The 15,606-nt window shown below is 39.0% G+C and overlaps 1 protein-coding gene across 1 annotated transcript in view; it reads right to left on the bottom strand.

Annotated features, from left to right (window-relative positions):
• NSUN7 (NOP2/Sun RNA methyltransferase family member 7) overlaps positions 1-9,560 on the bottom strand; it is a 61,488-nt gene extending 51,928 nt beyond the window's left edge. The window contains 2 exon segments of the mRNA XM_007453060.1: positions 8,755-9,166; positions 9,456-9,560. Of these exon segments, the coding sequence (XP_007453122.1) occupies positions 8,755-9,124 (370 nt within the window). The 5' untranslated portion in view covers positions 9,125-9,166; positions 9,456-9,560.
• Between the last annotated feature and the right edge of the window lie 6,046 nt (positions 9,561-15,606).

The raw sequence follows: 15,606 nt of genomic DNA, 5'->3' as shown, positions 1-15,606 counted from the left end.
GGGAAAGAGAAAGAGAATTGAAAGTGTAATTGAAGAAATTATGGCTGAAAACTTCCCAAACCTAAACAAGGAAACAGATCTCAGATACAGGAAGCACAGAAGGTCCCAAACAAGATGAACCCAAAGAGACCCACACCAAGACATATCATAATTAAAATGACAAATTTATTTTATTTTATTTTATTTGGCCACACCACACCACTTGCAGGATCTCAGTTCCCTGACCAGGGATCAAACCCGGGCCACAGCAGTGAAAGTGCCAAGTCCTAACCACTGGACTACCAGAGAATTCCCTAAAATGACATTTAAAAATAAAGAAAGGATTCTAAAGGCAGCAAGAGAAAAACAGAGTCAGTTACAAGGGAACCCCCATATGGCTATCAGCAGATTTCTCTGCAGAAAACTTCGCAGTCCAGAAAGTAGTGGCATTACATATTCAAAGTCCTGAAAAGGAAAACATGCAACCTAGGATACTCTACCTAGCAAGATTATCATTTAGAACAGAAGAAGAGAAAATTTCTTAGACAAGCAAAAACTAAAAGAACTCAGCAATATTAAACCTACCCTAAAAGAAATATTGAAGGATATTCTCTAAATAGAAAAGAAGCAAGAAACTATAGGAAAGGGAAAATCACAATAGGAAAGGCAAATATATAAAAGGATGGAAGATCACTTAAGTTAGTACACAGATTAAAAAACAAACAAAAAATTGTAAAAGCAATTATAACTACAACTAACAAGATATGCATGAAGATGTAAAATAGGACAGCAAAATCACAAAATGTGGGTGAGGGGAGTATAAAAATATAGATCATTTAGAATGTGTCTGAAGTTGAATGACTACCAGTTTAAAGCCAGTAGACACAGCTGTGAGTTAACATACTTGAACATACTTGAAACTACAGTATATTTTAAATTTGTGGTTACTCCATGGTAACCACAAATTTAAAATATACTGTAGTTTCACAAGAACCAAAAAGAAAGTAACTCAAGCATACTACAAAAGAAAATTATCAAACCACAAAAGGAAAAACAAAAAGAAGAAATAAAGAACTATAAAAACAACTGAAAAACAAGGGTTAAATGGCAAAAAGTACATACGTATCAATAATTACCTTAAATGTCAATAGACTAAATGCTCCAATCAAAAGACACAGTGTGGCAGATTGGATGAAGAAACAAAAACAAAAAACAAGAACCCGTAGTGTGCTGCCTACAAGAGACTTCCTTCAGGGTGAAAGACACACAGACTGAAAGTGAGGGGATGAAAATAGATAGTTCATGCAAATGGAGACACAAAGAAAGTGGGGGTAGCAATATTCACATCAGACAAAATAGACTTTAAAACAAAGTCCATAAAGAAACACAAAGAAGGGCATTATATAATGATAAAGAAATCAATACAAGAAGATAATATGCTTGTTAACATATAATCCTCCAATACAGCAGCACCTATACATATAAAAGAAACACTAACAGACATAAAGGGAGAAACTGACAATACAATAGTAGCCAAACTTAACACCCCTTTGACATCAATGGACAGATCATCCAGACAAAAAATCGGTAAGGCAACAGAGGTTCTAAATGACACAATCAGTTGAACTTAATTGATATCTACAGAATACTACATCCAAAAAAAAACAGAATGCAGATTCTTTTCAAGGGCACATGAAATGTTCTCTAGGACAGACCACATACTAGGTCATAAAACAAGCCTCAACAAACTTAAAAGGACAGAAATTATTTGAAACATCTTATCTGACCACAACAGTATGAAACCAGAAATCAACCACAGAAAGAAAAACAGGAAAAGAATGAACACATGGAGACTAAACAACATGCTACTAAGAAACCAATGGGTCAACAATGAAATCAAAGAAGAAATCAGGAAATGCCTCAAGACAAGTGAAAATGAAAACACAACCTTACAAAATCTATGGGATACTGCCAAAGCAGATCTAAGACAGACACTCACAATGAATCAGGCCTTCCTCAAGATACAAGAAAAATCTCAAATAAATAACCTAACCAACCACCTAAAAGAATTAGAAAAAGAAGAACAAACAAAACCTAAATTCATCAGAAGGAAGGAAATAATAAAGATCAGAAAAGAAATAAATACAGATCAAGAAAACAACAGAGGGGGCTTCCCTGGTGGCGCAGGGAAGGTTGAGAGTCCGCCTGCCGATGCAGGGGACACGGGTTCGTGCCCCAGTCCGGGAAGATCCCACATGCCGCAGAGCGGCTAGGCCCGTGAGCCATGGCTGCTGAGCCTGCGTGTCTGGAGGCTGTGCTCCGCAATGGGAGAGGCCACAACAGTGAGAGGCCCGCGTACTGCAAAAAATAATAATAATAAATTAAAAAAAAAAAAAAAAAAAAAAAAAAAAAAAAAAGAAAACAACAGAGGGACTTCCCTGGTGGCACAGTGGTTAAGAATCTGCCTGCCAGTGCAGGGGACATGGTTGATCCCTGGTCCAGGAAGATCCCACATGCCACAGAGCAGCTAAGCCCATGCACCACAACTACTGAAGCCTGTGTGCCCTAGAGCCTGCAGGCCACAACTACTGAGCCCATACGCTGCAACTACTGAAACCCATGTGCTCTAGGGCCCGCATGCTGCAAGTACTGAGCCCACGTGTGCAACTACTGAAGCCCATGCTCCTAGAGCCCTTGCTCTGCAACGAGAAGCCACCGTGATGAGAAGCCCATGCACCACAACAAAGAGCAGCCCCTGCTCGCTGCAACTAGAGAAAGCCCACGTGCAACAACAAAGACCCAACACAGCCAAAAATAAATTTTTAAAAATAATAAAATAAAATAAAGTAAAATAGAAAACAACAGAAAATATCAATAAAACCAAGGGCTGTTTTTTGGAGAAAGATAAATTCAACAAACCTCTAGCCAGGTTCAACATGAAGAAAAGAGAGAAAACCCAAATAAACAAAATAAGAAATGAAAGAGGAGAAGTAACAGCTGATACAGAGATACAAAAAAATCATAACACTATGAACAGTTATATGCCAACAAATTGGACAACCTAGAAGAAATGGACAGTTTCTAAAAACATAAGACTTACAAGAACTGAGTCCAGAAGAAACAGATAATTTGAACAGAACAATCACCAGACGTGAAATAGAATCTGTAATTTTAAAAAAAACTCCCTGCAAACAAAAGTCCAGGAGCAGATGGCTTCACTGGGGAATTCTACCAAACATACAATGAAGAAATTATACTGATCCTTCTCAAAATATTCCAAAAAACTGAAGAGAATGGAACACTGTAAAATTCATTCTATGAAGCCACCATCACTCTGATACCAAAACCAGACAAAGACACTACAAAAAAAAGGAAATTATAGGCTAATATCTTTAATGAATATAGATGAAGAAATCTTCAAAAAAATATTAGCAAACTGAATCCAACAATACATAAAAAGGATCACACATCATGACCAAGTGGGATTCATTCCAGGGTCGTAAGGATGGTTCAACATATGCAAATCAATCAGTGTGATACACCACATTAACAAAAGGAAAGAAAAAACCACAAGATCATCTCAAAAGACGCAGGAAAGCATCTCATAAAATTTGACATTATTCCTAATAAAAACCCTCACCAAAGTGGGTATAGAGGGAACATATCTCAACATAATAAAAGCCATTTATGACAAACCCACAGCCAACATAATACTCAACAGTGAAAAGCTGAATGCCTTCCCACTAAATTCTGGAACAAGACAAGGATGCCCACCCTCACCACTTCTACTCAACATAGTACTGGAAGTCCTAGCCCCAACAATCAGATAAGAAAAAGAAAAAAAAGGTATCCAAATTGGAAGGGAAGAGGTAAAACTTACACTATTTGGAGATGACATGATACTTACTCTATATAGAGAATCCTAAAGTCTTCACACAAAAACTATTAGAACTAATAAATGAATTCAGCAAGGTAGCAGGATACAAGATTAATATACAGAAATTTGTTGGATTTCTTTACACTAACAATGAGAGAGAAAAATTTTAAAGTTATATCGTTTATTGCATCATAAAAAAGAAACAAAACCCTAGGAATAAACTTAACCAAGGAGGTGAAAGACCTATACACTGAAAATTATACAACACTGATAAAGGAAATTGAAGATGATTCCAAAAAAATGGAACAGTAGTCCATGCTCTTGGATTGGAAGAATTAATATTGCTAAAGTGAAGCACTCTACAGATTTAATGCAATCACTATCAAAATACCCATGACATTTTTCAAGAACTAGAACAAATAATCCTAAAATGGATATGGAACCACAAAAGGCCCAGAACTGCCAAAGCAATCCTAAGGCAAAAGAACAAAGCTGGAGGTATAACCCTTCCAGACTTTAGACTATACAAAGTTACAGTAATCAAAACAGTGTGGTATTGGCACAAAAACAGACATATAGATCAATGGAACAGTATAGAGAGCCCAGAAATAAATCCACATACCTATGGTCAACTAATCTATGACAAAGGAGGCAAGAATATACAATGGAGAAAAGACAGCCTCTTCAGCAAGTGGTGTTGGGAAAACTGGACAGCCACCTGTATCAATGAAATTACAACATTCCCTCACACCATCCATAAAAATAAGTTTGAAATGGCTTATATTACTAAATATAAGATATGACACCACAAAACTCCTACAAAAGAACATAAGCAAAATATTCTTGGACAAAAATCGTAGCAATATTTTCTTAGGTCAGTCTCCCAAGGCAATAGAAAAAAAAAAAGCAAAAATAAATAAATGGGACCTAATCAAACTTAAAAGCTTTGAAACAGCAAAGGAAACCATCCACAAAACAAAAAGACAACCTATGGAATGGGAGAAAATTATCTGTAAACAATGCTACCAACAAGGGCTTATTCAAAATATACAAACAGCTCATACAACTCAGTATCAAAAAAACAAACAATCCAATCACAAATTGGGCAGAAGACCTAAATAGACATTTCTCCAAAGAAGACATACAGATGGCCAACAGGCACATGAAAAGATGCTCAACATCACTGATTATTACAGAAATGCAAATCAAAACTGCAACGAGCTATCACCTCACACCAGTCAGAATGACTATCATCAAAAAGTCTACACATAATAAATGCTGGAGAGGGTGTGGAGAAAAGTGAACCCTTGTACACTATTGGTGGGAATGTATATTGTTGTAGCCACTATGGAAAACCATATGCAGGTTCCTTAATAAAACAAAAAATAGATCCATATAATCCAGCAATCCCACTCCTGGGTATATATCCAGAAAAGATGAAAACTCTAATTCAAAAAGATACACGCACTCCAGTGTTCATAGCAGCACTATTTATAATAGCCAAGACATGGAAACAACCCAAGTGCCCATCAACAGATGACTGGCTTAAGATGCGGTGTATATATATATATACAATGGGATGTTACTCAGCCATAAAAAAAGAATGAAATATTGCCATTTGCAGCAACATGGATGGACCTATAGAACATTATACTTAGTGAAGTAAGTCAGACAGAGAAAGACAAATACTATCTGATATCACTTATACGTGGAATCTAAAAACAATACAAATGAATCTATATATAAAACAGAAACAGACTCACAGACATAGAAAACAAACATGATTACTAAAGGGAAAAGGGGGAAAAGGAGGGACAAATTAGGAGTATGGGATTAACAGGTACAAACTACTATACATAAAATAGATAAGCAACAAAGATTTACTGTATAGCCCAGGAAACTATATTCAATTATCTTGTAATAAGCTGTAATGGTATATAATCTGAAAAAAAAATAACTGAATCACTTAGCTATAACCTGAAACTAACAGAATATTGTAATTCAACTATACTTCAGTTAAAAAAAAAGAATGCCAAGGCCCTCTTATAATTATAAATATAGGTACATGGGGTTTTTCTATCTGTGGAAGGAGGGAAACTTGACAACCTTCATAGATGTTGTCATACATTGTTGCTGGGAGAATTAAGCACTGTCCGTAAGACTCCTTTGAGAAAGGACAATAGAAAGCTGTACCTGGTCTCTTCTGGACTTTGTCCTGTGTATATTTTTCTGGTGCTGATCTTAATCTTTATCCTTTCATTGTAGTAAACTGTAACCATGAGTATAACAGCTTTACTGAGTTCTGTGAGTCCTTCTAGTGAATCATTGAACTTGAGGGTGGTCTTGGGGATCCCTGACTACACATACTTATTCCCAAAGCCATAACCAGACCATATATTAAGTATTTGCTAGGTTTTTCACTGACAGGTTACATGATTTTGAAATGACTAAGTTAATGCCACAGCCAGTTCCTCGGACTGAGAGGTCATCAAATACTATTTACAACTAGAGAGGTTGGAGAAAGAATTAAGCCAGGAATAAGATCAACAATTTCAGGAACATCTCTTTCTTCAATTTTTTTTCTTAATGAGTTGTTCATTAATTTTTTTTTTAAGAAATCGTTTCGCCAGTTTTTCTTCTGTTTTAATATTTAATAGTCCTTGAAACATCCAGAGATACTTTTAAAAAATAAATTAGCTGCTAGTACTCTACTTCTTTGACATAAGTCAAACTTAATAGGAATAGGTTACTCTTCATTACCTTCTTTAGCAGAAAATTGACCTTTTAAGTTATTTAGCAGAGTGAGACTAGTGGTGGTCATTTCAACAAACATGATTCTGAGCCCTTTAAACCTTTAAAAGATTAATCAGAAAAATACACTCTCTGCTTTGAAATACCTTATACACAAAGGACATCAACAAAAGGGCAAATAATAAAACTGGACAACATAAAACACAACCAAAAAAATACGCTTAACATTTGTATAGATTTTTTTCTTCATACTTAAAAAGATATGGTAATATGATCCAATTATCTGTTCACAAATTCACAAACAAAAGAGACCATTACCCAAGCTCTCTTTAGTTTGTACATTAACCTTTTCAGCTTTACTGCTCCTATAAAACCTTAGAGAAGAAATCCTCAGTTTTATTTCCTGAACCATGATTCCCTGAACCTATACTGTATAAGCCAGATGTGAGTTTACAAAATATTACATGTGAAAGTATTGATAGAACACTGATAATACAAAAGACAAAAGTGAAATGCATAAGAGTCTCCAATATTTTAAAGCAAAATATCAGGTTCTTAATTATCTTGGAAACCCACTGAACTTAGGAATTCTAGTTTTATTCCATTTGAACATTCAGAAATTATTCAGATGATAATTTAAAGCAAGATATTATTATCATTAAGAAGAAAATAATAGTTGTACCAAGTAAACAACCAAAGCCATCTCATCTTAGAATTTGAACTTATAAAAATGAACATTTCAAGGAAAAGTAGGTTTATAAAGGTCTATGACAATAATTTATCTAAATGGGAATTTCTAGGTTATTAAAAAATGTCAGTCACAAGACCCTTTCATAAAACAGAAATATAGATCAAGAGAAAGAAAAAGATAATCTACCATACACATCACTATAGCATGACCATCTAGTCAATGCATTAATTTTACAAAGAATAATTTCAGGCTTTTATAATTGATTTCTAAAGGTAAGATTCAATATTCTTATCGGGGGGAAAAAATTTGTCTATAATAGAATTTTGACATTACCATTAAAATATCAACTAATCAGCATAAACGCCTAGTCTGCATTTCATTGTTGCAAGGAGAAAATGTTCAAATGTTCACCTGACTCATGATTTAAAGTACAACACTCTGGTTGGTCTTTAAATCTGCATTTTAAAAAGGAAGAGGAGGGAAGGGATGAAATAGAATCCGAAAGATTAAACTGGAGGAGGGAAAAATGGCTAAGATAGATTTTAAAAGGAAAAAAAAAGATCACAAGCAGAAAATAAAGAAATGAAACCCAAAGAGTAGTTGCCTCTTAACATCATATAAATTTTTCTCTGTGATGGCAAATTCCTAGCTTCAGAGTTGAGTAACCTCATGTCTGCAGACAACCAAAAATATACACATTCATATCTGAGTAATTAATGGGACATTTTATTTCACTGAACAATTGTTAACTGCCTCTATGCAAGGATGTACAAGGCCCAGTAAGTACTAACACTAAGGAAATATATGCAAATGAGTGATGCCCTTTCTGGGTGTCTCTAAGAAGCTCATCATTTCAGCCAGGCTGCTAATACTCCAAACATTTCTGGAACTTCTTTTGGAATACTCAGTACACAAACCAATATAAACTTTATAGTTTATATTGTATTATAGTTTATAGCTAGTACAGAAACATGTCTCCAGGCCCTTTGACTGCTCTCACAGTAAAAATGTTTGATTCTGTACTGGAGTCAACTCCATACTCAGAAGTTGATCATTACCCACCATTGAGGGAATCTGCAATATTACACCTCAAATCCTGGCAGCAAGTTAGAAAGGAGACTTTTACAAAAATTTGAAAAAATACATTTACAAGCTTCCAAAATTAAAGCGAATGGCAGTGATTCGGATCATCTTAACTTGATTTAATTTTGACCCATCTAAGGACAAGGCACGGTTCTAGGCACAGGGAAATCTGCAGAGAAAAAAACGTTTCTGGCCTGAAAGAGCTTGTTGTACAGGGAAACTCTCCTAATGCCTGGACATTTGCAACTGACCAAAGATATTCATAAGCCTAAAAACAAAACCTGGTGTGTGCATGAGGGGCAGGAAGGGGGACTGCACTCCACAAATTCTCTCATTATTTTCCGTTAGTGCTGTCAAAACGGGTACTACTCACACTTCAGGGCACTGAAAGCCAGTTCATAGGACAAACGCTGAAAGGATTCATCCTCAGACTCGGTGGAGGACAGCAGGGGCTCATTTCCATACTTTATTAAGACTTTCTCTGGTGACTTTTCGAATCGAATGCCCTGAAAAATGTTCGCTGCCATAATGTAAACGGAGTCCGGATAGCCAGTTTTTTCGGGCAAACCAGTTGAGGTTTTTTCGCTGTATGCTGTGTCCCCTGACAGTGCCAGAGAAGAGAGTTGGAGATAAGAGAGTTGAGAGATCTCGGTAGTTTTTTCTTCCGAAAACGCCACTTCACTGGCGGAGTCAAGCATGTTTGCTCCTTCACTGTAGTAACTCAAGCTTGAATTACAATTCATATGTCCCAAGAAATGGTTTTCCTTGTACCTTAAGCATCGTCTCTGAAAAGAGAAGATTATCTCGGTAAATCACTATTTCTGCAGGACCACACTTGGTGGCCTATCTAGTGTGGCCCTAAAGACCAAGAGGTGGCATTTACTGGCCGACCCGAGCATCCCATACTTCGAGCCGGGCAAGTCCCAACGAAACCTCCACACACTCACAAAGGGAGATGGGTGGAGACGGCTCCCAATCGCCTCCGAAGCGACGAGACTTTTACCGAGGCCCGTTTGGGAGCGTCTGCGGCCCCTCGGGCGCTCCTTTCACTGGCTCCCGCGAGTCCTCCCTCACCCCAGAGGGCGGAGGTTCCCCGGGGCTTTGGGGACAGAGACGCCGCAGCCGCAAGCACTTCGGGCACCTGTGGCTGGTGCCTGAAACAGCGCCCTCGGGAGCCCCGGGACTGCGGGGCTGCGGTGGCGACCAGCGCCGGCAGTTTGGTTCAAATGAGCCTCTCCCACCCGCAAGGGTCTGGGCAGGGGGGTCGCGACCCAGGTCCTCGCTTCGCTCCGGTTCCCGAAGGGAGGCCGCGCGTCAGGGCTTCGCCCGCCCGTCCGCTGTCGCACTTGACGGACGCGACTGTGGAGCACGGTGGAGGGCAAGGCTGGTGAACCAGTCGACTCAGGCCGCGGAAAGGTAGGCCCCCCCTGCCTGTAGCAGTCCGCCGGCCCAGGACTTGGGTCTCCTTGGCAACCAAGGTGGGGGAGGGAACGCCGCCGGAGGGAAGGGCAGTTCCCGCGGGATTTGGCCAGAGCCTACTTTTTCTCAGCGAGTTGCTCTTCCTCCCTCGTCCCGGGACGCTTGTGTCAGCCCTTCGTGGAGTTGAAGGCCCCTGCACAGTTGGACCGCGCCATCCTGAGCGTCCTCGACTTCCCCAGATTCACAGGTGGCCCCTTTTCCCCAACATGTCCCCTGCGGTCTCCTTGAAAGGAGGAATTTTGTATCGCTGACAACACCCAGTTTAGCGGGGGCGCAGGAAATGTTAAAACAGATGAGTGGGGCTTCTCTGGTGGCGCAGTGCTTGAGAGTCCGCCTGCCGATGCAGGGCACACGGGTTCGTGCCCCGGTCCGGGAAGATCCCACATGCCGCGGAGCGGCTGGGCCCGTGAGCCATGGCCGCTGAGCCTGCGCGTCTGGAGCCTGTGCTCCGCAACGGGAGAGGCCAAAACAGTGAGAAGCCCGCGTACCGCAAAAAAAAAAACAAAAACAGATGAGTGTAGAACTACGGAAGAAAAGGGGAAAAAAGGGACTAGTCGACTTTATTTCCACGCTTTTTAGGACAATAGATATCACATTAGACGGACCCTTCCAGAGCAAGTTGTGTAAAGACCTTTGCCAATTTAAGACTGCATCCTTCCTTTCCAGGAGTTGCCTGCAAAGAAAGATGCTGCTGAAATGGGCCTACAAAAAATCAAATTCACCCCACCCTTCAAATTATAGAATGGAACTGGGATTATATATAAACCACCCCAAAGGGTTTTAATATGGCTACTTTAATTTTTGAGAGCCCTGAAGTGAAATCTGCACCCTAATGCATCAAAGAAGATTGCAATTTATTCTTTTTTTTTTTTTTTTTTTTTTTTTTTTTCTGTTGGTACACGGGCCTCTCACTGTTGTGGCCTCTCTCGCTGCGGAGCACAGGCTCCGGATGCGCAGGCTCAGCCTCCATGGCTCACTGGCCCAGCCGCTCCGCGGCATGTGGGATCCTCCCGTCCTGGGGCACGAACCCGTGTTCCCTGCATCAGCGGACTCTCAACCACTGCGCCACCAGGGAAGACCTGTGCTCATTTTTAAAGGTAGTGGAAAAATACTCTCTTAATTTCTAGAATAAAAACAAAATGAATGAGATTTAAATCTTCTATTGAGTTTATGTGCATTTTAAACACTTCATTGATAGCCTTTTAGCTTGTTATCTCCAAAGTGCATGTTCTAAAACTGGAAAGGAAAAGGTGGCTTTTTTTCCTCTAATGTACACCATTTGTATTGCTACTTTGAAACTTCTCCAGCAGATTTCAATAGGTCTGGTAGTCTACTGATTTTACTGCCAGTCAGAATATCTAGAGCTTTTTTGTATGCACTCAAATTTTTCTTACAGTAAAATTCAATGAACTAATGCAAATGTGAATATATAAAGGTCATGCAATGAAATGTAACATATACGTACTTCACATTTCTTGCTTGGTTTAGGAAAGTCTTCAGTAAAATAGAAATGGGCGTTGGATTGTGGAACTTCACAAATTATGTTTCAAGTTTTAAGTGAAAAAAATCGAAATCATTTTAAAAATCAATAAAAGAGTTGCTAATATCTACTTAAAAGAAAAAAAGAAACCTGCTAGATACTTGGTCTCCATTTTCTCCATAAAGCAAAAACCAAAGCCTGCAAGTTGAGTGAAGTTCTTCATTTTGTACTAAGATCAAACAAACTCACATGAAAATCTTGCAAGTCCAAGCCCCAAACTCAGCAAAAAGCATGCTAAATATACTTGCGTTAAATAACTCTGTTGGCTACTGGTTAGGAATCTCAGAGTTTGTTCATCTACTTTGTAAAAGTGGTCCAATCTGGAAAAGAAACATAATTTACATAACTAAGATCAGTTATGGTCACTCAGGAATTCCAAATTGTGTTCACTAGTCCTTCCTCTGTGGGTGAAACAGGAAGGGATAGACTTTGGCATTTGATGAACTTATATCTGTGTAACCTTAGGCGAGTCCTTAACATTCCTTGGCCTCAGTTTCTGCATCTGTAAGGGGGAGTTAGTAATGCCTACCTTCGAGGATGTTTGTGAGGATTTAGTGGAATGATGTGTGTCGAGAAGACTGTCTGGAAAATATCAATAGTAGCTCAATAGTTAGTCCCTCCTTTCCCCCTCTATAAGGTCTATTTATGAAGCACCTTTTTTAATCTTTAGATCCTAGAAGGTATGAGATTACAGAGAAAGCTAGACTGCTGAACTAGCACCTGAAAGACTTTTACTGGAATAGTAAAATAGAGATATGTTTGAGGTAGACTGGTATAGTCATTGGTTTTCAACTTTCATGCACCTTAAACCCTTGTTAAAAGTGCAAATTCCTGGAATTATCCCCAGAGATTCTGAGTAGATCTGGAGTGGAACCCAGGAGTAAGCAATTTTAGCAGGTAACCCAGCTGATTTTGATGTAGTCAGCCCAAAGACCACACAGTTGGAAAAACTCTGGTATAATTAAAAGACTACTGGTTCTAATTCCACCTCTATCCCTGACTTGAAAAAATCCTTTAGATTTTGTTCCCCGTCCTACAAAACAGATTAATTATCCCACCTTATTTTGCATGTGAGTTGTGAGACTTTAATCTTTTCACTCTCCAGCACACCTCCCATACAGTATCTTCTTGTCTACCAGGACAAAACCCAGCTTTTCAGCAAGGCAGACAGGGTCTTCTGTTATCTGGCCTTTGTTTGCCTTTTTTTTTTTTTAAATATTTATGTGTTTATTTATTTGGTTGCGCTGGGTCTTAGTTGTGGCACGTAGGATCTTTGTTGCCGTGGGCAGGATCTTTGTTGCAGCAGGTGGGATCTAGTTTCCTGACCAGGCATTGAACCTGGGCCCCGTGCATTGGGAGCACAGAGTCTTAACCACTGGATCACCAGGGAAGTCCCAATCTGCCTTTAAAGCATCATTGCTTGACATCCTAAAGTCACTCCTTAAACTTCCATATCTTTACACATGGTGTTCCCTCAGTCTTGAATGCTCTTCCCTTTTTGTCCACCTGGTGAACTCCTTTTCAATCTTCGAAACTCAGTGCAAGCATCACCTTTTGTAAAAGCCTTCCTGACACTTGTATTAGGATGTAAATTTAGCCTCCGCAGCAGAGACTCAAAATAACCACTGGTTTCAGTAAAATAGAAGTTTATTTCTCACATAAAGTCTTGTTGGCATAGTGGCTGTCCTCCACAAAGTTGTCAGGGCCCAGACTCCTATTTTAGAATGCATCTGAAGGGTTTGCCCTTGTCAGCTTAGCCCAAGATGGCTTACCACGATGTCCATTTCCAGCCAGTGGTTAGAGGAATTAAGAGGGAAGGAAGGACATGCCTATTACTTTCAAAGACATGACCTGAAAGGTGCACACATACATTTGCTTACCTTCCATTGGCCAGTCACATGACATCCCTAGCAGCAAAGAGCGTTGGCAAATGTGTCCAGCTAGCAATGAAGGGTACTATTGCTAGAGAAGAAGGGGAGAATGGATATTGGGGAACTATTAGTAGCAAATCTGCTACAAACCTCTACTCCCTGACCCCATCACCCACCAGTTCACTCATTTCCATTTTTCTCAATGTCAAGCGTTCCCTACTCTATGTTCCCATAACATTTTGTGCATGCGTATGCACATTCATTCATTCATTTGACAGGTATATATTAAATTCTTACTATATACCTCACACTTTGCTCAGCCCTGGAGGTAAACTAAATGAGTGTATAGAATGATCCGGGACCTTACCCTCAAGAAATTGATGGATATACTTGTATTTGGACACCCTTCAATTTTTATTATATATATTTATGTACAGCTCTGTACCCCCCCTTCTGCCATCCTTCTACTCTCACAACTTGAACAATACACACACTCTAAAATAGTTTTATCATATCTTTTAAATTTTATTATATATCTTTTTATTCCCAGATGCTTTTTATTTTCAGAAAGAGCAAAATATCACTTTCACACACACATACCTGCACAGAAGGTTATAAATGTGAAGACGTTTTAAGGGTCATGATATATTTTATTACGCACCACGCAGTACACAGTACAATCTGTGGAAAATGTGAGGTAAAAGCTAGCTATAATCTTTAAAATACTACTGTCTTTCAAACTATAATTTGAGGAGCTCTTGTTTTTTTCGTTTCGTTTTGTTTTGTTTTTAATGATAGATCAATGTAAGTGACAGCTCACTGCATTGAAAACAAGATTTAATGAGAGTCTCTATCCCCAAAGTAAAGCTTAGGCCAGCAGTTGTGGGTCGATGAATTCATGGTTACTATTTACTCTAAGCATGTGTATAATCCTGCCTCCTTACCTTTTACTGCTGGTTTATGGACTCATTGTGGACTTAAAGTATTGTAGGGGAGGACTAGAAGGAAGCATATCAGATTTCAGTGAGCACCATACAGAAGTAACCATAGAGAAAGGTACGTGGATTCAACTGTTGTGAAAGCAGATAGGAAAAAAATATAGTCTTTGTTTAAGTCGTACTCTGTAATGTGATCGGAACATTAAATCAGAGATGGTGTAGAAAATTAAAAGTTAGTTACCTGGAGTTTTCTGCAAAAGGAACTTAAAGAAGTGATTTTCTTTCCCCAGGGGGTAGAGTATTGGAAATATTTGTAAATTAACATTCCTTGCATTTGACTCAGAGTAGCTCCTGTATGTTAGCCAAGTAGTTATTCAAAAAACATTTGCTCACTTGCTTCAGCTTGATCTGGGCATAAAAAACTGCTCAGTTCCACTGAAGCTTGTAATAGAAATGTAAAAAGCATGTGAAACAAAGAATTTTAACTTGTGTTCTTAAACATCATGACACAATTTATCATTATGGTTACTTAGAAATGGTACCATCGATTTTCTTTACAATAATTCTTTTCCTTATTCTCTTTTATTTGGCAAAGCTATCTAGTGTTGCATTGTGGACCTAAGCTTGGGCAGGCATCAGGGGCCCTTTTTGTCTGAGGATCCTCAGGGTCTTATGGGTAAGGTACCTTTGGGGACTGACAGATACTGAAATAGCCCACTCCAGAGGAGGGAGGAGGGAATACCCAAGAAGGCAGGAAACTCACCCTGAGGTAAAGGAACATCATCCTCTGATGCTGGGTGAGAGTTGGTGTGAAGGAACACTTTGCATATTGCAGAGGGTAGCATTACTCAAGAGTTTTCTTGCCTAGTCCTTGTGGAAACTCATCCCAAACAACTTGAAAAAGAAATGCAAAGATCCCTTTAAGAAAATCAAAATATGATTGTGGGATCTTTAACACAAGACCATCAAAGATTAACCAAAAGAGACATAACCACTCGCAGAGGGGTAAAAAAATCTTCCTTAATTTGGAAACAGCAGAAGACTGAGATGGAGCAAAGAGTCTTATGGTGGGCAAGTGAAAAGGAACAAAAGTCCAGAGCATGGCAGTTCAGAGAAAGCACCATTAGGAATAATTCTGAGATTTAGAAGCCAAAAATGACAGAGCAGCTAAGGAAGAGTTTGAGTTAAATGAAAGGAGAAAAGAGGATTCTGGAGACTTATCATCCCATCCCTTGACTGTTCTTTGTGGCCCAAGAGAAACAAGGGTTACAACGGACAACCATTGTAATAGATTGCAGCAACAGAGTAGTTTCCCAGAGTTAGTCATTCAAACACCACGTTCATGAGTTATTTTTCCATATCCATATACTGCCATTTATATTACTTACTCAGTATTT

The sequence above is a fragment of the Lipotes vexillifer genome, unplaced genomic scaffold (assembly GCF_000442215.2).
Source record: "Lipotes vexillifer unplaced genomic scaffold, Lipotes_vexillifer_v1.1 scaffold1272, whole genome shotgun sequence".
NCBI lineage: Eukaryota > Metazoa > Chordata > Mammalia > Artiodactyla > Lipotidae > Lipotes > Lipotes vexillifer.
Note: the sequence above shows the minus strand (reverse complement) of the source record. Positions and strands in the feature narration are given on the sequence as shown.